The sequence below is a fragment of the Phaethon lepturus genome, unplaced genomic scaffold (assembly GCF_000687285.1).
Source record: "Phaethon lepturus isolate BGI_N335 unplaced genomic scaffold, ASM68728v1 scaffold10838, whole genome shotgun sequence".
NCBI lineage: Eukaryota > Metazoa > Chordata > Aves > Phaethontiformes > Phaethontidae > Phaethon > Phaethon lepturus.
The window spans coordinates 26,920-53,669 of NW_010559727.1; the positions used below are offsets into that span (position 1 = coordinate 26,920).

The window sequence follows — 26,750 nt, forward strand, 5'->3', positions numbered from 1 at the left end:
ACTCAGGGCTGCTTCTAAGAGTGGTGTCCCTGTGCCTTGTAGATGTTTCAGGGCTTGATTCAAATCCTCGCAGAGGTATGGCTGGTGCCACCTGAGGTGCTCTAAAGCCTCTGAGGTGTCCACTTGGGCAAACAGATGTTACAGAGCCCCTCTGGAAGACACACGCCCTTCTGGAGCAGCAGCCAGCATGTTCTGGTGTATCTCCAATGGTTCTGAGTATCTAGCTGCAGGATACTCAACTGAGCTCTTACTCTCTCCTTATCACTTGACCTTGATGGAACAAACTGTGACATGGGTGGTTGATAAAAAGAGAGGAGTGCCTGGAAGAAAGTGAGGAGTGCTCTGTACCAGAGAAGTTTTCTATGTATGGTGGAAATGATCTGCACCGTAGTGAGCCCTTACAGCTACTCAGCTGTGAAGCTAACAGACAGGAAGAAATAAAGATGGACAAAACAGTGGCCTCTGTGCCTAAGATAAAACCCTTGCCCCTGGGTTAAATGTGCTACGCTACTTATGACAAGCTTTAGACAGCCCTCAGTGGCCCATGGGCTCAGGAGGAAAGGGGGGCTGTGCGGTGAGAGGGGTCCGGCAGGGGAGGGCATTTCCGAGGGGTGGCTCTCCCCTGTCACCCCTCCGGAAAGGGAAAAGCCCAGTGAGCTGGTGCTCGGTAGGAAGCGAAATAAAGTACTCTGAGAACCTGGAAAGGTCATTTTTGGTTGTTTTTTTTTTAAATTATTATTTCCTTAGGGATTTTTTTGACGTTTCTTTGCAAAGAAGTGGTTGCCTGAGAGGAGCTCCCTGGGAGGAGCTGGGGACGGGGCAGTAGAGCAGAGGCTGTGGCACAGGGAGGTCTGCAGGGACCAGCCTCCCACTGGTTTGCTTTGCTCTGCTTGCCAAGAAAAACCGAGCACTGGGACCTGAGGCGTCTGAGCTATTTGCATCAAAATGATCTGACAGTTCCTCTTGAAATGAGATGGTATGAATTAGTCTGTGGTTTCCAACCCAGGTATTTGAACCATGCCCTTGATCCTGGCACCTGAAATACCGGGCTGTTTGTCTCCAAACATTTACAATTTTTCACATGGTCTAAAGTTTTATTCCTATCCCAAGTCAATCCCAGGAACACTTCTTCCTCACGTGTTAGAAGTATTCTCTCTTCCAACGAATGCAGATTTGCAAGTGGCTGATCTGCATGAGATTCAAATGCGGAAGAGAGAGGGATAATTTGATTAGAAGGCAACATATTTTTACTCCTTGTATGACAGCCTGTGTGGTGAGACTGCACAGTGAGTAATAAATATAAAAATAAAACAAATATTTTGTTATTATGCCTCTGTGAGTTTTTGGCCATTAATTATTTAAGATTGATATAGAGAAGACAGATTGATACATAGGTAGGTAGGTAGGTAGGTAGGTAGATAGATAGAAGATGAATAGAGATAAAATATAGATGTAGAAGAATATTATGAGTTCCTTAGTTTTACTAAATGCTTATGTACAATACATAAAACATTTCAGAGACAAAATTCCTCTTTTTCCTTTGTTAGGAGATTTCATTGAAATAATTCTTCCCATGTTGGAAAAAAAAATTAAAATCTATTGTAATACCAATTCTGAAACATGATATTTTATCTTTAGCCAAGTCAACTCTCTGTCCAAACCAAAATTATTGTCATTGGTATTATGCAGCTATTTTTGTACAGGTCTCTCTGCAGTGCTCGGTGTGAGGAGCCTCCCCTGTTGCGACGTGCCAGATGGCTCCCGAAGAATCACAGAACCATTAAGGTTGGAAAAGACTTTTAAGATCGTCGAGTCCAACCATCAACCCAACACCACCATGCCCACTAAACCATGTCCCGAAGTGCCACGTCTACATGTTTTTTGAACACTTCCAGTGATGGTGACTCCACCACCTCCCTGGGCAGCCTGTTCCAATGCTTGACCACTCTCTGAGTAAAGAGATTTTTCCTAATACCTAGTCTAAAAGATATTAAGAAGGCTCTGGTGATGTGTCTGAGAGCTCAGGCTTTACCATACATGTAAAAGGTGATTTGGGGGATCTGAAAAGCCATGAGCTGAAATGATTTCACCTAATTTTAGTTAGGTGGCTTGGTTAAATGAATTTTTAGCATCCTTGTGTTTTTGTGTTTGCAAGATACAGGCATTTGCTTTGGTCTCTCACACCTCTGTGTTACTAGTTCCAGCTGAGATACGTGGGTCTATAGAGATCTGTGAGTGGCTCTCAGGTGAGATACAGGACACGTGGGAGAACCTTGCCACTTTGAGTGGCATCTGGAGGCTCAGCAAGATGCTTTGCTGTACTTCAAATGGCACCAGATGCTTCTGTCCGGGCTGGACAACTGAATCTTGGCTGGAGAAGCAATTCTTCCTGCCTGCTTTAGACGTCTCTTTCAGTATCGGCTGGGGGAAGGCTGCCTCTCTCCATGGACTGCGTGGCTTGATGCCTACCCCAGAAAAGACTCCTTTTCAGTGGTTCAAGTTACACAAGATGAATTTAACTCTACTTTCTGTGTTATTCCATGTCTCTTCCTACCAGAGGTAGTTTGAAGTCACATGTCCTTTAGGCCACAAACCAAGCCAGAAAATAACTTCAGAATAACGGTATTTAATATTTACATATATCAGTGAGGCCAGTGATTGACAGAAAAGAGGGTGCCCCCGTTAGCACACAGATGTGACACTAAACATCCCCAGATCAGGGCAGTTTGGAACAAGGAGATGGCAGCAGTACCGTGCATTTACTTTCCCGTGATGGAGGTGGCGTGTGCCAGTGGGTACCTCTACCCAGCCCAGACTGGCTTTATCATAGAGATGAGAGTCAGGGGGACAAAACTAAAGGATGAGGGTAGGGCTGATATTTAGGGGCTGTGAAGAGCTCATAGATCCCCTCTGCTGATGAAGGAGTCTTTCTTGGTCTGGCTACATGCTGAATATCTTTACTTCTAGCTGCCTCCTTGACTCTTTTCCTGGTTGAGTCAGTTGGCTTTATTTTGATGTCCACTTTATATAGTAGCACTGTCCAAGCTTCGCTGCTGACAATGAACATGAGCTTTTTAAGCCACGTGGCAGCTTTGGATGCACCTAGCCATGACTGCAAACTTTAACAAGTCTTATGCTTTTTTTTACAGAAGGTACTTTTAAGTGTTATGGTCAAATTTCCTGCTTCTAGGGGTGAAGCTATGGTCCAAGTGTACATGTGCTCCTCATCTTAGTACAAATGGCATTTTCCTCCCATTGGCTATAAAGGTGTTTGTGTGCTGCATTAGAGGACAGCACAAACAACCATGTGTGTCTGCAATGACTGAGTTCAAATAACTTGCTCCCTTGCTACAATGCAAGAAACATGAACAACTTTTGACTGAGAAAATGTGTCTCTCTTTGAAAAATAGACTCCAAGTGCTTTAAATATATTCAGATTTTTATAACTGCATACATGGCTTCAGGATGGGTAAAGATTATTTTACAGTTTGTCTGACTCAGGGCATGTCCAAGAATTAACCTTTGAGGAAGTCCCTGAAATTATGGGGTTTCTGAAATTTGCCAGTCATGAACTTTAGCATCAAGGGCTTGATCTTGATTGATGATGGGGAATTATGCAGCTCCTGCTTGGGATTACTATTCCCGTAACACTAAGACTGATGCAATTTGTTGCCTTTCAGATTATATCTCTTATTTGTTACTAAACTGCACATAATTACTACCTTTATTGATTTAATGTTTATCTCTACCAGTTAATTGCTTGTCCGTGTGATCTATTCTAGAACAGCCCTACGGACCTGTGTGGAAATTAGTGGGACTCCTATGCAGTCTCGTGAGGGCAACACTGGTGCTGAGGTTCTCCTCCTGTTAGTTAAACGAGACATTGTTAAACTCTCGCTGCAAATCCCAGTGCCTATATTGACCCAAACGCCCCTCAGAGCTACCATGTCTCTCAGATGCTCCTGAAGAACTGATGTAGAAGTGCTGTGCCAAACCTGATAGCAAGCTACCAAATGAGCACACGGGGATTTGGCTCCAGGGTGACTGAGGGAGGCTGAAAACCACGTGTTTCAATCGGCTCTGCGGCATCGCAAATGCCGCTCGATATATTCTCTGCGCATCCAGATTTTAATCTGGGAGTGCCTGGGTAGCAAGTTAATAGGAAGAGATGGGTGAGCTCAAAGAGGGGTTTGGAGGGGATGGGAGGTTATTTACATCCAGCCAGAGAGCACCTGCTTCGTGCAGCTGATAAATGCATACATTAACAACGGTTCAGTTTCCCATATACACAAGAGGGCAAGTGGTGAGCTTTGATCTGGGGACCTTCGTGTTTTATGCACAAGTACGGCAGTCAGGACCAGCCAGATTAATGTTTTTGCCAATACCTGAGATTTAGCAGGAATTTTTAGAAAGATGATAATTTGGAGACTTAGATCTAAATGATCTTTTTCCACCCTTCTTTGTAAAAAATTCATTTTGCCCCATGAAACTCCTGAACGTTTTGGGCTTTCTTTGTCATCCCCCCGTAAATACAGCACAGTGCACTATCCTTGTTGTATGTGAATCAGCAGCTCGGGGCTTGTCCTGGTGTTCCCTGTAGGTCATTCACATTCCAGAAATATTTGTCTGCAAGACAATGAATGAAAGATGATTAATTAATATTCCAGAGGGATATCAGACTTACTGCAAGCATCTTGTACAATGAAAATAAACAGTGAAAAGGAAACAGTGGTGATAAATGGAACTTGAAAGAGGTTTTCCTCCATTTTGTATAATGAAAATTTTACTACTGTTGACCAACTAAAACCACCTCTACGTCTCATCTCTCTCACTTACAGATGCTGGGGGGTCATTAGACTTTATCAAAGAGGCTTCTTGAATAGGAACACAACCATGTAACTGAGTATGTCAATATATCACACTGTTCCGCTGTTTTGAAATACCTGAGGACTGGGTTATCCCTGACTACAACATGCGGGAGAGAGACAGTGTGCAAATGCATCTGTACTGCCTCAGCTCCCCAGAGGAGCTCATTCAGGGGCTGTGCAGATCTGTCTGATCGTGTACTATTCCCAGTCCTGAAAAATAAAAGTGGTAAGAACGTAAAGCACTCTGACACATTTTACTGCCTACCAACCTTTCTTTTCCTCATACACGTGCCACATATGAAGCCGGTAAGTCCACTGATGACTTGAATAAAACAAAGAATAGCTTCAATCACACCAATAGCCAGGAGAATAGAGAAAAGGACGATATTCCAGAGGATGATGTTTTCAGGTTCTTTGCAAATGCTCCATGTTGTCTGGTTGAACAAATAACTGTCTCTGTGGTAGAGAAAAATAATGGGCAATGTATTAAGAAATAAAAATTTGAGAACGTTTTCTGTGTTTTCTGGCATTACATTTTCTGAACTCGATTGCACAAATTGAGTCTCAAATTCTACTACAATTGGTAAAAGCTGGTGATTCTCTTGAGAACTGCCTTTGCAGAGGTGCAGTTGAAGACTAGGGAAGAGAGCCACATCTGTACTTTGTTGCATGCACAAGAATCTCCCTTTTGCTTTATGGCAGTGCTAATAACTTAAGGGAAAGGTCCCTAAAGGTTTTAAAATGTGGCTCCATATTTTCCATTTCTGCTGTGATATCTCAGTCCAGTCCATCCATCATCTCTATCTCGGGCTTGAAGAGCATGATTGCCAAGGTTAACTGTAAAGAGTTAGAAAAGATTTTTGCTTTGCTTTCCAGAAGTAGGTAGAGTAGACTCAATTAGTGATGATTTAACAGATTAATGTGGCATACTTATCAAACATTTCCTTTTGACTCCGGTGGGAGTCACAGCTCAGCAGCCTTTTGAAAGCATGGTGCAACTTGCACGAGGGGCTGCTGACAAGCACAACAGAAAAATCTAAGGCAGTTTGCCCAAAGATGATCCTTGGTCAAAGAGATGACCAGCTGGAACACGCTGCCTCAGAGAAATGTGAATTTATTTGTAGATCGAGTGGACCATCAGTTCACCTTGGAAAAATTCAAATTTGCTATAAAAAGATGGGGTAGGGGGGGATTAAGGAAAGCAAAATTGGAGGAGCCTGTGAGTCATACTCACTCCAGAGTGTCGTTTCTGAAAGGGTAGAGGTATTCTCCATCACCCGTGTCACACAGAGGGCCCCCAATCAGCCCCAGGGAGGAGATGACCGCACAATACGCTCCTCCTGCGAATCCCAGCACAGCCAGGACTACTGACAGCAGCATCTGAAAGGGAAAAGACCTTCAACATCGCATGCACAGAGGCATTGAGTAGCTTACACTGAATGGGAAGGAAATGATCTTTATCTGTTTCTTAGCATATGCTGAAACTCATAATAATAGTATGACACCTGTGAGAATAAAGAATAGTTGACTTTTTCTGACTAGTGCAGCTATCCTAGATGTGAAAGGATTTCAGACTGTATTTGTTTTGCTTTTAAAAGTGGGTAAGCCCAGGGCTTTAATTATTCAGTTTTATACTTGACCAATCAATTATGAAAAATCTGTTGGTCTTCTTTCAAAAAGCCAATATGGAGCCAGTACTGGCTTGATGCGGTCCACATCATGTGCCTTGGCATTTCCACCCCTTCACCAAGAGCACCCTTCTCAGCCCTTGTACCAACAGAAACTAGCAAACAACTACCAAACCAGGTATGAAGGCAACAAAAGATGCATTAGTTGTTTTTGCTAATTGATGAGGAATGAAAAAGAGCCTTTCTATTGCTGCTTTCCTTCATTTTGCAACAGCATGACATGTGGTTACCACTGCTCGTGTTGAGAAATCTAATTGTGCTGCGTGTGGCAACAAACCAGCGGTGACTTCGAATTATATGTAATGCACCTGTGAATTTTCCACTGGCCACTCCCACAGAAATGGTACCTTCGCTCTGCTTTGAGGTGGTTTTCTATTCATGGGTGGAATGTATCTGGTTGCTGTTTGCATATAGAAGCCAGAATCTCAGGCGGGTGCTGCTGGTGGTGTATCTGGGACAGGCTTCCCACTAGTCTTGTTAAGAGTCCCTGCCTGCGGTTGTTCACAACTATGCCAAGAAGGAGAAGAGAAAAGGAAAGAAGAGAGAAGAGAAAGAGAGAGCCGGGGGAAAACCTGGGCAAGACCGCCTGGGAGCCAGGGCAGAGGCACGACTGAGGAAGCACATGGGAAGCACATGGGAAGCACATGGGAAGCACATGGGAAGCACCCCCATCCGTGACTTGGGTTTGAAGCCAAATACCTCTGGCAACATTTCCCTGTTGCCAGCAAATACCAGTGAAATCTAATAGCCCACAAGGAAGCAGAAACCTTCTCCTAATGCCAGCTGCTCCACGGAGCGCTGCATTACGGAGTCAAATGGAAATATCCGCGTTGTAGATTTGTGACAGAGTCTTGAAAACTAATCGCTATCCAAACGTGTTCAAGCTGGTGAATGCAGTTTCCAACTTGCCAGCTGATGACATTACTGCTTTCTGTACAACCTTGCATACTGCTAGTGTGTGAATTGACTCATTTTGTGTACTCTTTCGCCTCTAAAGCAGTCCTTGAGTTAGAAATTGCTGAAATTTCTTGGAAGATTTATTTAATCATAACTGATTCATAACTCTGTCTTTTTTTGCAAAGCTAGTCACTTTTTTTGTCTTTATCTGCATGTTGGCTGAGTTGCCTCTTCACAGAGTTTCATTGTCAGCAAAATGTAGGTAATTTAGTATATCGCCCCAGACCAAAGCAGTGCTGGGTTGTAGCCGATGCACTCTTTCTCATTATTAATAAGATCACCAGTGACTGATACTCTATCTGAAACTCCTACCTATGCTGAACTACCTCTCCCCACCTATTTTCTCATTTACTTCAACTGTGCATTCTTCTGCACCTTGGTTGAAGTACCTTAATTACGCTAACGACTATTTTTAGCACAGCATAGCAGTATGGGCATCCCAAAGACAGCTATGATAAAAAGTCAAATAGTCTTTTGCTACTACTGTTTTATGACAGTGGTTAGTACTAGTAGTACTCATCAGTGCTATCTTTGATGACTATTCTTTGACACATGATTTTCTCATTTCAAATTTGTTGGCTATATGGCTAGCTTCATCTCATCTATTTCCTTTACATGTTTATATGGACTAAGACTACTTGTCACTGGAAGGGGAGTCTGAAGTTGCTGCAACTGTTAAATTTGCTCTCCTGGGCATTTTCTAGACAGACAGATGCATTTCCCCATTATATCTACTCTTCTGGAATCTTTTCTGGAGGTTTGTCCCATATTCTATGGAAATCCAACAATTTTATTAACTATCACATCATCTCAACCTTTCAGCATTTTCCCTAGCTGTACCATCTTCATTTATCAATTAAAAAAAAAAAAAAATTCCTCATTTGTGTCTTCAGTTGCAACATGAGGTCTAACCTGGGATGCTTGAGTCTGTTGAAATTAGTTTCCTATGGTGTTGGCCTGTTCTCTACCTCTTGTGAGGGTTTAGATGATAATTTTTGCTGATTTTCTTTTAATGTTTTCCCTGCCTTATCCCTCACACAATTGGATTGTCTCTGGTGAGCTGATGAAGACTTTTAGCTTTCATTCTTCCAGCATGTGCATCAGCTGCTTTGGTGAAGTTACCAAGTTCCCCCTCCTCCCAGTTTGTGCTGCTCTTTATTGCCCTGGTTCTTGTTTCATGCACATTTCTTTCTTCTCAGTTTCTTTCTCTGAAAGTGTATTTTTTGTGGAATTAATATCCTGTCTGGTTATCCACATACCTTTGCTTATCTAGATTTGTTTGTCTGGAAAGCTGCTGTGGCTATTCTTGTGCTACTAGTAACTCTTAAGGAAGCCTTAGAAAGAAATACTGGAGTATGTTTTCTTGATGCAACAACAGAAGGTGTATTTTGGGGGGTCTTTTCTCCTCAGTGCAGTGGAGGCTTTCAGATGTGTACACACTAAGCGGCAAGACATGGAAACTTTCTAAATTTGTTACTTTCCAAAATCATTACCCCATAATGCAAGGACAAGAAGCCATCTAGGTATGTTTGCAGGCAACAATTTCACGTGGATTAATGAAAAATCTTACTCAATGCAGCACATAATCACTGTGAACTGGAGAACTCAATAAGGTGAATAAAAGGATGAGAAATTTAGTAATTGTTATTACTGTTGTTGATACTTCAGTAGCACATAAAGGCTGTGATGAAGTCTGAAACTATTAAACCAGGGATTGCACAAAATATAACAGGATAGAGTCCCTACCCTGAGGAAAATGGTTATGTTCTGACTGAATAATAATTCTGAGCAGTATTAGTTCTTTAGCCTTCTTTTTTTTTCTATGAAAAACCAATGCTGAGTATTCTGTGTAAATTATAATTTTATACCTAAGATCCCCAAAGCAGAAAGGTGGACAAACTAACCTTTGGATTACAGAGGCTCCTGAGTAGCTCTAGTGTGGGCTAGTTCTCTGACAGTAGGTAGAAGTTGGTGGACAAGCTATCAACAACGGGGGACCCCATATCAGGTCAAGCCAGACCCACCTCACAAGGAGCTCTGGCACCTTGGGAAGTCGCTGCCATCATGCGTGTTTGAACCAGTCCCAGGGCTCCTCTGCTCTTCAACGCCTGGTAGTTCACACCATACCCTGCCTTCGGTATACAGCCCATACGGACAGGACATGGGAGCAACCCTGCTGTGGGTGTCTCTGCATTTCCTTCCCCAAAGCAAAATTTCCATGAGGTTTCTTCTCCTGAAGAAGCACATCATTAGCCTTCAGATGTCCCTGCAATACTCACCTCTTCTTGCATGCTTGGAAATCACCCTTCCCCAGGAGCTGTGCAGGGGAATCTGTTGTTTTTAATGCTGTTCATAGCCACTTGCTCTTTGCTCATGTCCCCATCTCATCTCTACATTAAACACATTCTGTTTAAACCATGGGCAATTCCCACAGTCCCAGAAGACAGCATTTTTAAAGATATACTGTCCTCACAGAGCCTATTTGCTAGTTTGGTCTTGAGTAGCTTCATCACCTGGCCATCAGCTAGTTTTCTTTATACCAATATTGTAGCACACAATCAAACTACTTTCTCAACAATGTCTTACATGTATAACAGCAAAAAAGGAAGAGGAAGAACAGCTTGTAGGCAGCCGATCAGTGATGGGAAGGTGCAGACAGGATACCTGGCATCCATGTGCTGCTGCTAGGAACGGCTCAGACAGCGAAAGGGTGATGGAGGGGAGCGGAGGAGTGTGGCGGGTCTAGAGATGCAGGCTGCTGGATGGCACTGTGCTACCTCCTGCACTGATGGGCTGGGGGAGTGAACCCGGCCAGTCTGGGGAAGTTTGACTCTTGAACCTGTAATACTTAGTGCTGGGATGAAGGATGGAGAAGGGAGCCCTGCGATGCTGTGTGAGCTGACCTCAGTTCAGCTGAATTTCCCCTCCTGATTCGCCATGTTCAGCAGAGTGTGGGAACACCCACAGTATGGCTGTTTTCAACCACTGCTTTCTACACCATTCAAAACCAGGAGAAGCAGCTGGCTTGAGCACTGGGTTCAGGGTGCCTGGGCTCACATCCCAGCTCTGCAGCTGGCCTACTTGGCCATCGTTAGCATCCTCTCTGTGCCTGTGACATTTGGTAAAATCAAATGGCCCTTGGGATGTACTTGCTGACATCCTAATGAAGAATGTTATTTTGGTATTATGAATAAATTGACTTAAATAAAACATCTTGAAGATGTAAAAGTCTTCTCATGGATCAAACTAAATATTCATTGAAGAGTACAAAAGAAACATGCTTTATTGTATGGAATCTCTTGTTCCAGTCTGCTTCTTGGAAGGATACAGACAAAAAAAAATATTTCTAAGTCAGTAGCCACACAAAAGTCTGTGCCCAGGGCTTGAGGACTGATAGAGATGCCTGTATAACGTGTTGCTCTATAATATTCTGTTGTGGTTTAACTCCAGCTGGCAACCAAACACCGCCCAGCTGCTCACTCACTCCCCCCCAGAGGGATGGGGGGAAGAGAATTGGAAGGGTAAAAGTGAGAAAACTCATGGGTTGAGATAAGAACAGTTTAATGACTGAAATAAAATTAAAAAAAAATTGTACTGAAAAGGAAAATAACAGAGAGAGATAAATAAAACCCAAGAAAGACAAGTGATGCAAATGAAAACAATTGCTCACCACCAAAAGACCGATGCCCAGCCGGTCCCTGGGCAGTGGCTACCCTGCCAACCTTTCCCCTAGTTTTTTTGCTGAACATGACATCATATGGCATGGGATAACCCTTTGGTCAGTTGGGGTCAGCTGTCCCGTCTGTGTCCTCCCAATTCCTTGTGCACGCCCAGCCTCCTTGCTGGTGATGTGAGAAGCAGAAAAGGCCTTGACTCTGTGTCAGCACTGCTCAGCAGTAATGAAAACATCCTTGTGTTACCAACACTGTTTTCAGCACAAACCCAAAACATAGCCCCATACTAGCTACTGTGAAGAAAAGCAACTCTACCCCAGCCAAAACCAGCACATATTCTTAATTATCAAGGGAAAAAGTCTCTCTGGTGTTTCTCTGGATGACAGAGAGCCCAAGTTGCAGTTGCACGTTTCATGTGCGTAACGCGTGGGCAAATGCATGCTAGGGTCAAAGCCTTCCATGGAGACCAGCCTCCAGGAATCAGCGCTGGCTCCTTAGTGCCAGCAGCAGCTCAGGCTTTTAGCATGGGCCTGCAAATTCCCTTCTGTTCCCTACAGACGTAAGCAAGGATGAACCTGTGGAAAAGCAAATTGCCATGAAAGGGTACGGGGGAAACAGGAGCAGGTGAAAGCGGAAGGAACAGGCAGCTGTCTTGATCGTGAGGATCGCCTCAAGCAGGAGGAAACTGGAGCCATGCTTTACTTTATGTGGGGTGAAGTGAAGCTGCTTTGTACCCCTCTATCCTCAGAGATGTGGCTAAATGCTCCAGTACCTGCCCCGGCTGAGTGTGATTTCCCTCATATCAGTGGCTGCAACATCATAACATTCTTGTTGGCTAACTGAGCTCTCAGCCCCAGCCCAGGGACGCTGTAGATCAAGCTCTTCTTCTGCATTTCCCTGACAAGGCTGTTGATGGTGGTGTGATGGTTTGTCATTGTACGTTTCCACCTGCTGAGCAGCCATCTAAGAGCTATTGTGCAAACCCCATAGTGCCGTTTCAACACATAAATATCTACTTACCCCACATCTGTTAGCGCAACATCCTGCTCCGCCGGCTCCCAGCATCATGAATGCCGGCAAAATAACCTGTGAGAAAAGCACAAGCTGAATTGGTGCGCAGTCCTTCTGCTGGAAGGGTTTTTAAAGTCCAGGAGCTGCGGCATCATGTTCCTCAAATGCAAACCACCTTCTGCCTCTTCTCAGTGAGTTACACCTGCTCAGATGTTGGTGCTTGCTGAAGAGTAACTCGGGGAGAAGCGTGGGCTGGCTGGCGAGTTTCTGGCACAGTAATTCTGGCTGCTGAAGCTATACAGCTCCTTTTCAGCAGGGGTTTGTTGGTTTTTTTCAGGAACAGACATGTCAATTTTGAGAAAATGGAAATTCTGCTCAGAAAAGATGCATCACTGGCATAAGAATTATGTCAGTTTAAATCTTTTGAGCATCCTGCTCTGGATTATAATTGGGAAATCAGTCTTAAACTTCCTGAAACACATCTGACTTTTGTTCTTTGTCCTAAGCGTCTGGAAAACCTACAAAATGGACTTTACTCAACAGGGAACTCCCAGTTCACATCAGCTTTCTCCATGGTAATTACCAGGTGGAGCTGGACTGATACAACGGACTCAGCAACCATCTGTGTCTCAGGATATAATGCCACCTTACAGAGGCACTCTGGAGATAAGAAAAGCTGCATTTAACGTGGTAGCTAGAGGGCAAGAAAGCTTTTGCGGGTCTAGCTGTGCAACCAGAGCACTCCTGCTGCCTTGCTTCTGCCTACCACTGCTTGTGTAGGCATCTCAAAGAGCAACGCAAGAAAATGAGTCATCTGAGAAAGTAAGAAATGGTCCCTATAACACTACTGAAAGAAGGAGAACCTCCCAAACAAACAAAAAAGGTAAAAGCTGTAAAAACAGTCTGACTAGATGTTGGAAGGATATTGTCCCATGTAGGGCAGGAAGAGCAGAAAGTCCACAGTGAATGAAGCCCAGGGAATTTATGTCTGTAGTGTGAATATCTCTGTCAGACTGTGTAGGACAGTGTTATGAAACCTGCTTAGATTTGCAGGCCCCTAAATATTTTTCAAAGGATTTTCTCTCTGTTGCCTTTTGTGTACAACCCAGAGGCAACCTCCAGCACTCGCAGTCATCATTGGACCACAGCTGGAGACCTGCAGCTGTAGAGAATGAAGGTTAAAAAGTTGTTCTTCTTCCTGGAAAGGAGTCAGCTCTTAAATAATCATGGGTGGTCCCCAAGGCAACTTCAGCCCCAGCGTGCCGCTGTCTGGCACTCAGAAGGAGAGCTAATACCTCTGCCCGTCAAACCAACGCTCCCTTTCCTCCAGGGCTGTCTTTCTTCTTTGGAGGTTTCCCATCTAAGCTGTGAACACCTTTGTGTCATTTATTAGCCTGGCTCAGGATGAAGGGTTTGCTTGGCAGCTTTCTTTTTTTGCAGTGCCTGACTGTAGACACCTGCCTTCTGACTTGGGAATGAGGATTTGCTCGGCTCGGCTGCTGTCAGTTAAATGAGGGCTGCGTGTGAGCCATGGCTCAGTCAAGCATTTCCCGGTGTTGCTCATAGGCTTTCCAGCAGGAAAGATGTTACTCTGACACACGGAGCCAGTCTTCCTCTCTTTACACCCTAAACTTTGTAAATAAGGAAATGGAGAGGTTTTCACGTCATATAAACTTCCATGAGGGAAGCAGCAGAGGAGGAGGAAAGGGTGGGGCTGGCTGCTCAGCCGACCAGCGTGCTGATGATCTAGGTATCACTCTGTGGATGAAGTTCCCAGGTGGAGGCAGGTTTTCTGGCTCACAGAACCAGGCCAGGCTGTTGTGAAGTTTCCCCCACAGTCCTGGCTCTGGTGGCTGTGTCCTGGTTACACCAGATTCTGCAGGGTCAAGCAACCTGTTGGCATGACTTTCCTGAGTTTCCTTTGGGGAGAAGCTGGGTGCATGGGGGAACGCAGCGCAGCCCAGTCTGTCCTCGCTGTGGAGTAAGTATACGGCCCAGACTCAGGTTATGGGGCACTCTTGCCCCTTGTTTAGATCCTTAGGTGGCCCAGAAGCCAGCCTTCATTTTTCTATGCTTCCAGCACCTGGAAAATGGAGCTGATGATAATGCTTTCTTTCCCCTTCTCTTCACCTGTGGGCATTTGTCATGCTGTTTTCTGGAAAACACATGCACTCAACAGCATTGTTTGTGGATCAAAAATTACTCCTAATGCTGTGTTTTGAAGGTCAATGCAAATTTTTCCTCCCCTTTCACTTGCTGTTCTCATTTTTGATGTACATGGTGCTGGCCACAGGCAAGCCTCTGTGGAAGCCTTTAAAGAAGGCACGTTTGCAATGAGCCTGTGACGCTTTCATGCCTAACATCTGCCTTTCCTTTCATTGAACGCCAATGACCCCTGGGCTTGCAGTGATACGAATTTTCCACAGGTCTCTCATGTAGTTCCACTTCTTCTTTTAGGCTTCCTTCCACAAACTCATGCTTACATTCAAGCTCAGAATGAGTAATAGCCCCAAGTGGTAGCTGGAAGAAGAAGCACGCAAGCTGCTGGTGGAGAACAATTTATTGAATGATCTTATACCGTGTTTCTACTTTGGGAAATATGAGTCTGAACCACATCCATTGTAGCTTTTCCATAGACTTAAGTGGTAGCTGCATCATAGCCTGACTGTGAATAAGATTTGCTTTTTTGTAAGTTAATTATTCTTAAACGTTCAGTGTTTTGGCATGCAGGTAGCCAGCTCTGTGCCAGTTTACCATCTGCCTAGGATGCGTAACAGCCGGTACTTGTCATATGCATGTTACTCGCTCGGCTTTTTATCTGCACTTGGGTGGATAATTGGAAGAATGTAAAGGGAGCAGTCTTTCTAATGAACTGGAAAAGATCAGTGTTCCCAAACATGTTCCCTTCTAGTTATGGATATTCACATAAAAGCCATCTTTCCTGAGTGGTGGAATGGAGAACTGATTATAGAAGAGCACATACAAAACCAGATCAAACCCAAAAGGAGGTAGGTGGGTGTGTGGAAACACAGGGGGGGTTGGGATTTAAGCCATTTGCAGCTCCACATTCATTGAGTGTTGGCTGGGTCTCTGGAACGCCTACTGAAACATGTTTCAGTGTTGCTCTTAATGTTTTTTTTTGTGAATTATGTGAGCATAAAATCAGTTAGAGGAGTAACGAGAGGATACAGACAATAGTGAAAACTCACCACCTCCAGCTGTGCTTAGGACCTCTGTTTTGCTTTGACTCATGGAGAATGAACACCCATGTCACCCTTTTCCATGGTGAGAAGTCAGTCCTATCACTTCCTCCTGGCTTGGAGTCCTGATACTTATTTCAGGAATACCTTGTATTCTGGCGATTAGGGACTTTTTCAGTCTTGAATGCACTCACTCCCATACGCAGGTTCCCAGTTAAGCTGCTCACATGTTTATGCAAAACACATTTCTATGACTTTTTTTGTTAACAGAGGTTTTCTTAGCCCTGATTTTAAAACAAAACCAAACCCATAAGAAACAGTAGCAACACTTCTCTCTTACCAGTATCCCAGCCCCAAGAATGCCATGGAAAAACCAGACCAGATCTGTTATCTCGCTGAGCTGCAGAACTTGTCCGTTGGGGAAGTACAGGAGGATGTTGGAGACTATGGCACATACTGCCAGTGGGAACAGGGTGATCCCAATGCACTTTGAACACTTCCCTGGGCACATGGTGGCTCTCTGCTGAGGAAAAACGCAGGAAGGTTTGTGTTACTGAAGGGCAGGGAGCATGGGATTTCAGCAGTTTTCTTCTTCAATGAAAGAAGAATCACTTTTGAAGCAAGCAATATTCCAGTTAAGACTTACACGGATAATCCTAATCTACAGAGCCTGTTCCCTTCAGATACTTTATTTTAAATGGAAATTTTAAAAAGTGGAATGTTTAATTGCATTTATTTAAAGTTGCCAGGACTAAGCATGTGTTGGTATGAAATGAACAGAGGGTTTAATTTTAGTTGTCAATGGACAATTGTCTGTCCATTGGGAACACGGAATCATAGAATAGTTTGGGTTGGAAGGGACCTTTAAAGATCATTTGGTCCAACCCCCCTGCAGTGATCAGGGACATCTTCAACTAGATCAGGTTGCTCAGAGCCCCGTCCAACCTGACTTTGAATGTTTCCAGGGATAGAGTATCAAAACCATGGATGCACAAACTGATACCCTGTTGGCAGACTTCGTGGTTAGGCTAAGGCCTTGAGTGGAAGGAGAGGTGGATGCACTGGGCTGTCTTGGACCACTGTCTTGGGAAGCTGGTTTGAAATCTCCTGCACCGAAGATCTAGAAGAGCAGGACATGACTGTCAGAAATGCCATAGAAACATTCAACCCTGCCTTGGTGCTGGGGCAGATGGGGGAGCCTCAGCAGGGCCCCTACCAGCTGCATTTTCTCTAGTTCAGTCAAAAATACATTGTCAGCAAGAATTGGAGAAACTTTCATTACTGTTTCCTGTGACGTGCTTATTCTGCAGATAAGGGTAGATAAGACTGCTTATGGGTTATGAGGCTGTTTGGCACCCACCCTAAAAGATCCAAAAAACTGGAAGCATGTCTAATGGCTATTTGTTAAGGGCAGGTGACAAAGCCAACCCACCTCATTTTCAGAGATCTGCCATAATGTGTAAAACAGCAGCTTAATATTTCACAGTGGTCAGGTTCTTCTTTTAAAATGAAAGAATAAACACAAAGGAAGCAGTGGTTGAAAGGGATCTCTGCAGGTCTCCAGTCTGACCTCCTACTGAAAACAGGACTACCACGAACACTAGGTTGCTGTGTCAGCCATGGCTATGTGTAGCTGAGCTTTGAAAAACCCCAAGGATGGAGCTACCACCACCTCTCTGGGTGACCTGTTGCAGGGCTGCCCCAACCTCTTGGTGAAAAAGTCTTTCCTCATGTCCAACCTGAATCTCCCAAGCTGTAAACACGGCTGTTACTCCTCGTTACATCCTCTCCCACCACCCATCACCTCTGTCACCCCCTTCCAAGTTTGTTGTAGGTTGCTATTAGATCCCTCTTCACCAGAGTGAACAACGTCAGCTCACACTGCACCCATGCTGTGAACTGTAGCCGAAGAGAAGAGGCTGATCAGTACAAAAGTGGATTCACGGATACTTCTCCATGCCAAATTGGAAATTTCAGACTACTGGGTCAGAGATTTGTCAACTTTCCTACTGCCATTAACTTTATGGCACAAACTGAGCACAACTTCTTCATGATGTTTTATCATAGTTTCACTCTGTCTCAAGGCTTTCAAATGCATAAAAATACAAAATATCAATCTGTGGGTTTCTGTCCTCAATGAAAGCTGACAGTTTATGACAAAGATGGCTTTTCTTTCCCATGAGCAAGTTACAAAATGTAGGAGGAGGATGATGTGGACACACACCATTTCAGTACACACACCTGTGTTACATACGCACACATGCAGCCATGCACGCGCGCATGTGTACGCTTGCTACGTGTAAATTAGTTTTTGTAATAACCAAGGCAGTAAACAGTGAAATGTCCCTCCATTTAGTCATGTGTGTTGGCTAATCCTGAAAGTTTTGTGACATAAGTTGGTGCTGAGAAGGTATTAAGCAGGCCAGGAGTACAGAAATCAGTCAAGGTTGGGTTCCCAAGCAAAAAAGGCCATGTGAAAGACAGTATGAAGATATTTGAGGTGGCCAGAGACAGGCTGAAACCAGCTTTGTTGACAGAACGAAGACAGCAAAGAGGTGAGGTAAGGCATGAAGACAGAGCAATGTCCCCAGACCTCTGTAACTGAGAGGGAAAACAGAAGGACTCTATGGGGCACTGTATATTGCTGTGTGAAGTAGCTGAGACTGCCAGAGACTTCTACTGAGTTTGCATTTCTACAGCAAAAAATTTGCATTGTTCTCTGCTGCTATGAGTTTAGTAAGAGCACTGCGCTTATATGCCTTTTCTTCTGAGCACTTTTTAATCCAGCTTTAAAACAAGTTAACTGGCATTAAACTATTCCAGAAGGGAACATTTTTAACAGAGATGCTTCTTGTTTTACGGTCATTACCTATTGTTTATATAGTGCTCAAAATCGGGCAGGGCATTTTGCAAGCCTGTGGAAAAAAACCCCAACTCAAAGAGATAAGAATGACAATGTGCAAAAGAAAGATGAAGCAGGGAGGGAGTGGAGGGGAACGGAAAGAGTAATGGATATTTCAGGCGTCTTTCTCTCAAATACCCAACGCATTTGCTATTTTTTTACACTCACTTTTGCCTGTCTGCTTTCTCTCTTGTTCCAGCTTTTGCTTTTCCATGCATTTGCCCAGCCTCACCTATTTCCCCTCCCCAGAGAGAAGCAAACAAGCACAGGCACAGCCTGCCCTCCTTCTATAAAAGCTAAGTCTTGTAGGTGAGTTATAAATTCTCTTCTGCATCTTTCGTACATAGCCGGAGGCCCCAGTTCTTGCCCGGTGCGAAACTGGAAGAACAGGGGTTTACAGCCCATTTTCTCTGACCTATCTCAATACCACTTCAAACTGCAAGGAGAACTTACCTAAACATCAATCACCAGACCTAGTGAGAGCCTCTACCACCAAAATCAATGCTGCTTTGCTACCTGTGTACATCAGAGGATCTGACTGTGTTATTACAGCTTAGGAAAACACTCTGGATTGCCAGAAGCACTCAAAACACTTTATTAATTCAGCATACAAAAGCACTTTCTACAGCTTCGTTAAGCAAGGCAGCTAGAGAAGCTTCTAATTTTTATCTAGGGGTTTTAGAAAGTTTTGCTTTTTAATGCTGAGGGAAGCACGTAAATACCTTTGCTTACCTTCTAAACAGGGCTAAGATGGCCTCCAGGCTCCAGCGTTCCCCGTGGCCAGCTTCGGGCTTTCCAGCTCCTCTCTCCTGGAGCGTGGAGGTCTGAGGGAGGCACAGCTATGTTTTCGGGCGACGGCCTCTATTAAACAAATAGCTGGTTCTCTCCAGAGAATGAGGAAATACCCCAAGTCACCCCTGGCTGGCCAGCGCGAGGTTGGCGTGTCACCCGGCGTTATTGATTATGTTAAGGCAGCGTTCCAGTGGTCAATGCCTTGGCCCGCTGGGACACACGGATCGGAGCAGCGGAGACCTTTTTCCTGCCGCAGCCGTTCCAGCCGTGCAGGGTTAGGCAGAAGGGGAAAGGCGGGAGATGGCAGGGGTGCAAGTGCGCAAAGAGGAACAACGGGCGCGCGGCAGAAGATGTGGTTGAAGCACGAGGTGGTGGCACAGCAAAGTCTGGCCATTGGTGTGGGGTCGTCTTGCACACAACAGGTTGCGGCTGTTAAAATTCTTGGCACCGACTTTGCTCCAAAGCGTGCTGCTGGGAGAGCTAGATGAGGAGAGTGGGGATGGGAAAGGAAGGAAAGAAAATTCTCAGTAAGACCAGGGGAAAAAAGAGGGAGAAGAGCAGAAAGGCTGGAAAGAAAGGAGAGGTGTGACCAAGGGAGAAAGCATGGAAAGAAAAACACAATTCCAAGGAGGAGAGAGTGGGAATATGGAAGGGAAACTGAAGGTTTGCTTTGGCAGAGGAGAAGAGAAAGGTAGAAGAAACACTAGGAATGGATCAAGAAATGAAAACCACAATGAAGAGTATCAAGAAACATTAAAATTGAACTGTGAGAAGAGTCATACTGAGGAAAAAGGGACTTTCTTTTGTAGAAAATGAGATAGTAATAACGGTTAAAATATGTCCAAACACTAAAACATAAATATATATGTTACCTGGTAGGTTATATTTGGCCCCAGTTATGCTGGGAATATGCTCAGATCCCTCTCATCGACTGAAAACATCCCCCCTCTGGCAGGCACCTGCTGTTGTCTTGTTCTCAACATCCAGATGGAACGATGACTTGATCACAAAAACATAATGAAAGGGGCACGTGAGTGACAGCAAAGGTGGAAAATATTCCACTTTCTACCCTGCCATCTCTCATCTTCATTCTCTAATCTCACTACGAAAGATTGGTTGTGTAGGGTGGAATTCATCTCACGTGACTTTGGATGTCCGTGAAGTAGATGTCACCCTAGACTGCATTTATTCCTAGTGAGAAAAACAGACACTTTTAAGGAAAAAAAACCACAAGATCTATTTTAGGAGTTACTGTAGGTTTACAGTAAATCATTAATGGTGAAAGAATCTCAACACTTGTTCAGATCTAGATATTGTCATCTGTGGTCAGATGAATCACATCCATGAGGACTACCAGTGTGGCAAGGTAGCTGCAAAAGCACAGGGCAAAACCTGGGACTTCTGTCCCAGGTTACATATTTAATACCACGAGCATCAGAGAATGCAGGGAAGGTTGTCTTTATCACTGACTTACAGCCAGTAAAAAACTTTAAAAAGCCCATAGAGTGATCTCAGGCAAAGAAGCTTCATTACAGTACAGATGGCAAAAAGGAGGGAAACTGAGTTGAACCCAATGCCTCAAACTTCAACTGACATCAGTGCCAACAGCATTTCACCATGTTTTTTGTGGTGGTGCTTCAACCCCAAGAAAAAGGAACAAAGTAAGTCTCAGACAATCTTCAGAGAGGGCAAAGGCACGAGGCCTAATGGTATTTAAAACATTTTAAAAATTAAGTTTAGAACAACTTGAAGACTATCAGCAGTTTGCACTGACAGCTGGGGCACCTGGGGGAGGACCTGCCAGCTTATGTAGGGAGTTAAGAAGCAAATAAGGAAACTTCATAGTGATACCTAAGATGAACCTTTCCCCTAAACCTCATATCCTGGTTGCTTGGAGTTTTTGTAGACTCTTACTCTACCATATCTCTAAGGTACCACCTTTCCCATCCTCACATAGCTAACACTCTCATTTGGGCTCAGCATTCTTGATTTTGATTCTCCTTTTCGCTGATTTTGCCTGGCTTATAGCCCTCCAGGGTGATGTGCAAGGCTCACCTCTGTAATTTCTCATCTGTACTGTGTCTCCCACACTATGCATTCTTTTACTCACCTTTTTAAGTGCCTTCTCTTCACCTTCCAAAACCTATCCCATAGACCTACCATACTTCATCTATCACTTATCATTTAGCGTCTAGACTTGATACCTAGACTTGATTGTATCTTTTAATTTCAAGTATCTCTCAGTGCCATTCTGCACTGAATGATTAATATTTTCAAGCAAGTGCACCATGAGCAGAACTGATATTGTATTAGTTTTGTGCTTTTCCATTTGCCTACAGCAATCTGTTGTCTTTTGTTCTACTACATAGATTTTAAAGTCTTTGGGACAAGTTCAGTGTTTTCATCTATGTTTTTATCACACTTTGTGCTCAGGGGCGTAACCAAAGAATAGCGCTTCTAGCCATTACAGGAAAATAAAAATACTGGTAAGCTATATTAAATACAATTCTCTTACTGCTTCAAGAATATCCTTAGATTTGCTCATTACTGAGTAAGGTCTATATTCAGCCTTTGAAGAGATCTGAACTAAATACTACTCATGATGAGATACAGAGAGGATGTCAAAAAGAAGAGCACAACAAAATTCTGTATTAACACTGGAGAGCCTGACCTGTTTTTCTGAAGTGGTAGGCTCATCCTAAAGAAACGAAAAAAAAACAAACTCTAAAACACTTAGAAAAACTGAGTTTTTTCTGTGAAGTGTTTAGTGGCTAAGCTGAGTGTATACGATTGTGTCCATCTATTTTTCCCCCTGCAATATTGACTTTGAAGGCAACAAAAGCATTTTGTGTTCCACTGATCAATGCCTCCTGATTATATTGACTTACTGCACATCAGCTGTGGTCCTCCTTTTATTTCTGTCCTTTTAGCCATAAACTCTTTATTAATTTTCCAGTTACACATAGTAGCATGGGTACTGGGAGAGGAAATGCAAATATGCGAAAAATGCTGTTCATCACGCTAGAAACGAAAACCATTCCAGCCCTACGATTTCCCTGGGTGGTGCAATGTGTGAGTTAGAAACTGAAGAATTACAGCCCCGTGCAGGTTTTTGAAGGGCATATCTGACTGCCCACTTACTCTATTAATAGATCTGCCCCATTTGGAGTGCAGCTGCAGTGCACTAATGAGAAAATGCCCTTTTTGCTGTTGATACGCTGTGTAAAAAGGTGCCAGGCAGCTCTGCACTCATTTATTCTAGTACAAACCTTAAGTGGTTCCTCTGAAGTCAAAGCTTTATTCCAAGTACACAGTGGCACTCCACTCAACTCAATTTATTCCACTTTGGCACCACAACACAAATTATCTCTTGCTGCTGTTTCCTATGACACTTTGCTATTAAAGTTTTCTTCAACTGAGGGAAAGGGAGGCTGATTTTCCTGAGGAAGAATCAGGAAAAAACCTGCTAAGAGGCTTTTTCTGAGATGGGCTGGCTCTGAGAAGGTTCACGAGCTTGGGCACTGCAGATAAGCTGTCCTGGAGCCCCAGCTGGCTCTCCCTGCTCTTGCAGCAGGTACCCAGGTTAACATGCCTGCCTCTCTCCAGGAGCGTGTAGATGCCCTGTAAAGATAGAAACAACAAGGTGGAAATGGCAGTACCAGCCTTATATAGGTTTTCCTTTGTCCAGAGTATCCCAGACCCACATAACCCCAGCCAACAAGGAGCTGATCACGGGACAGGAGCGCCGAGGAAGATGAGGAGCATGTCAATGCAAAAAGGCTCAAGTCTTGAATCAGATCAGAGACAGCCATAAAAAATAACATTGAATAATTGAGTGGTGCAAGTTATGGTGCTTTTATTAAGAGGATGTAAGAGTCTGAAGAGGTGGAATGCAAGTTGTTCTGGACGAAGTTTGAAACAGGCTCTCCGCTCTCTTTGGGAGCATATTCACTGCACGGTACCATCACACACAGGTGGTCCTAGCACACAGCGTATGCTGGGCATGCACTTCACAGGGACAACAGCTTAAATGCCACATGGATCTCTCCTCTCCTCTCCTCTCCTCTCCTCTCCTCTCCTCTCCTCTCCTCTTCTCTCCTTTTATCTGTTTTTCCAATTTATGGTTTTTCCTTCTTTCTTTTTCCTTGTCTCTCCCTTTTATGCATAACTCCTTTTCCTACATACTCAGACTGCCTCTGCTCCCTGAGATGACATCCTGCTGAGCAGAAGTTTCCCCCTCTGATGGCAGCACACGTATCAATGCCTCTGGGGACACTAGTGCCACTGCCAAGAGACAGCCCTTTGGGAATAAACCCCGTGCTTTTCAGTGACTCTGTGGGCTTGGGGCACCCCATGGTTGCACAGCCAGCGCGCTGCAGGAGCACCTTCTGGGATGAAGGGGAATGGTGCCAAAACAACACCGAGCGAGCTCTGCCCATCCAGCAAAGTATTACCCTCTGCTTGCTTGTACATATGTTCATCTGATTTATCGCAAAGCTCATTTTATTTAATTACCTGAGTGTTTTGTCCAGGGACAGCACTGTGCCAGCCCCACTGTTTTCTAAAATGGCAATGAACCATGACCTGTGGCCAAGGGTTGTTTGTGCTCCTAACAAAGAACAACACTGTCACTATCCAATATTAAAATAATTAGAGGTTTGTGCTTTCATTTTGCTGGTTTCGTGCAACACTTCTTTCTGGTTTTGGCTGAAAGGCATTTCTCATCCCTGTGTTTTGTTACTGGGGATTGTCCAAGTATGTGCTCAGGGTGCAGGTGAATTAGGAGCTAAGAGCAGTATCCACTGGAAAATGCCCCTATTTACCTGACCAAACAGGTGAAATGTTACTTCTTCTGGTGATCCTTCTCCTTCCTTCCTAACTTGCCCTGAACTGCCCTGGCTCTGTCAGGAAGCTTTGAGTAACGAAGAGCAAATATTGGGAATATACTGAAGAAACATGGGTTTTGTCAAAAAACGCTTGTTGCATTTTTTAGAGCTGTTTGACATTGTCAGGAGGGAAGGTTTCTGTAGTCCAGGGTGGTGTTTTTGGTCAGACTGAGAGACATGTGGCTTGGCTGGGTAACCTGTGAGAGCTTAAAAATGCCCGTGGGAGTCTGAGGCACCTGGAGCAGCGACTCCCACCAGAATGAAAGAGGAGGGCAAGAACCGAGAGGTTAGAAACGATCATTAAATGTTTTGTTATTGCAAGAGGGACTGTCCTCTCGTTAACCATCCCCATCTGGTTTTGTGCCAAAAGGGGGAAAAAAAAAAAAGAAAATCAATACGAGTTGTATGTGCATAGCTGTAACATTTTACCATGTACATGAGGCCAGGTTTGCAGCCAGAATTACTGCTTGCTAGTGAAAGTGCTTACTACTTACTTTGCCTGTATCAGAGAAACTGATATATGCGGAAAAATTGGATAAGCCTTTGGAAATACAGCTGGTCTTCAGATCCTGAGGTCTGTCTGTTTTTTCCCTCTGGTGTTGGCTGACTGAAGAAGGGACAATCCATCCCCTTGCTGACCCTGAAGTTGCTAGCTTGGGCCCACTGTGGGACAGAGTAGTATTTTAAATCTCTACATAACTTATGTAACAGAAGGGCCCAAGGCAATTAGAGCAATATTTCCCAAAGTGGGAAGTGCCTTTGGACATTTCTTAGCACTGCTTTGGTTTCTGAAAGGGATTCTCTGCTTGCCTAGACAACTGCATCACAAAATTTTCCCAGAAGTGAAGCATTTCCATCTTCAAACTAGTTACACTTCTCTGCTCCTATGTCCACTGGAAGGCAGTTTCAAAGCTTTTTTGAGGGTGAGGGGATGTTGAGAAAGGTAGACTGTTCAGGAAGTAGACCTAATTTTGTTGTCTAAAATAAGGTACCAAAAGGAGACATTATTAAATGTCCTTTCTGAAAAGGTGTGAACTGTCTGTCTCCATCTTTGGAGATATATCATCTCCATCCTTGGAAATATTCGAAAGCCACCTGGGCATGGTCCTGGGAAGACTTCTCTAGGTGGTCTTTTTTGAGCAGGGGGGTTGGACCAGATGACCTCCCAAAGGTCCCTGCCAGCCTCAGCCGCTCTGTGATTGCGTGGCTCTGTGAAGGACCGCGATGTATCAGAGAAGGGAGAGCAGCACAGCGCTGGTGTGCTTAGGGGCAGCTGCACTGCCCTTCGCACTGACCACCGTGGTCACGTTAGCAGTGGTGGCACTGTGCTGCCATGGGCTTTGGTCCCTGGTCCCGGTAGCAGAGCTGGCCTGAGTCTGCAGCTCCTCCACAGCTGGCATGAGGGAAGATGTCAAAAAGCTAGACTTAAAAAGATGAACAAACTGTCTGGCACATGCTGCTGTCATTCCCTGGTGCTGCAATTCATTCTTTAGGGTGTGGACCTAAATTGAGCTAAGGGCAGGATGTGCATTAGCTCTGCGATGACAGCAGGTCTCCAGAGGCCAGGGAGAAAGGCAGGAACCCAGGGAAGTGTTAAGAGGGAAGATACTGGGTGGAGACAGGATCACAAAAGAGCTAGGTGAGAGATGAACCCACACACATTAAAAAAATAAAAACCTGGAGGGCCTCCTCTGGTAGGCACATCTCACCCTGTGCAACGCCGGGGCTTTGTGCTTGTGTCTTGCCCCACCGGCTGCACAGGGAGGCAATGAAACACGATGTCTGTGGCCATTAGAGGGAGCTTGGTGAGAGCCCAGGGATGAAATGCAGACCTGGAAAGCTGAAGCAGTGCATGGAGGACAGCTAGTTCAGCATTTTAAACTTATTTTTGATATCCTTAAGATGTTTGTATTATTGTATATGGCTATTATGAGATAAGGATGCACTTCCCTATGACATGGCAGAAACACTGCTGCCTCTTCCTTGCAAGAATTGCTTTTAGAAAGAGGTTGGGATTCTTTTAAGAGTAGTTTAATAATTTTATAACAGCAGATGTTTGGTGGTAGCTTGCACCAGGCATCCTCATCCCACGATAAGTTCAACAAAAAAATGCAGTTGATGTTGTCCCAAGCCTATTCACCAGCTGATATTAAATGATCTGGATGCTTTTACTTGGGAAAAAGCAAACAAGAAAACCATTTGGATTCATATAGCAGTCAGAGGAAGGTTCAGCGTTTGCTGGATTCACCCAGGACATTGCAGATCCAGCTACAACCTCCTGCCACTGATGTGCGGAAGCTGTCTCTGGGGAGGTGAGGGATGCAGATGCCTGACTGCTGGGCTAGCCTGGTACCCCCTGCCCAGGGTCTGCCTCCGTGGCCCTTCACACCCTGCAGGATAGGTTGGATGGCTCAGATTAGCGCGTCTTAGCCCAGAGCATCCCAGTCCCGCTACACTGCTGGTCTTGGTCATGCTTCCCACCCGCTCCGCTGAGCCAGCACCAGCCCTTTCACAGCCACACGTGAGAGGTTTCAGCATCTGGCTGGAAGCCACTTGGCTGTTTTGCTCCTCTCTCCGTCTGCCTGTCTAGTCAGGCATTAGATAAAGGAACAAATTACTGCGGAGCATCTCATCACTGCGTGTAAACTGCTCTGTGGTGTGCACCCAGCCCCTGGCACCCTGGGGAGAATGAAAACTAATTGTGAGAGACTCACCGAGCGCCTGGGAGGGAAGAAGGATGAGCTGCCACCAAGCCCACGCTCATCTCCTTCC

The 26,750-nt window shown here is 44.6% G+C and overlaps 1 protein-coding gene across 1 annotated transcript; it reads right to left on the minus strand.

Moving 5' to 3' along the window:
- Positions 1 to 4,605: 4,605 nt before the first annotated feature.
- Positions 4,606 to 15,912, minus strand: LOC104625750 (transmembrane 4 L6 family member 1-like). Its single transcript, XM_010293454.1, has 5 exons — positions 15,739 to 15,912; positions 12,208 to 12,273; positions 6,103 to 6,248; positions 5,138 to 5,324; positions 4,606 to 4,626 (listed from the first exon to the last, which is right to left on the minus strand). Exons 1-5 carry the CDS (start codon positions 15,907 to 15,909, stop codon positions 4,606 to 4,608), a joined length of 591 nt encoding a protein of 196 aa, XP_010291756.1. The 5' UTR covers positions 15,910 to 15,912.
- Between the last annotated feature and the right edge of the window lie 10,838 nt (positions 15,913 to 26,750).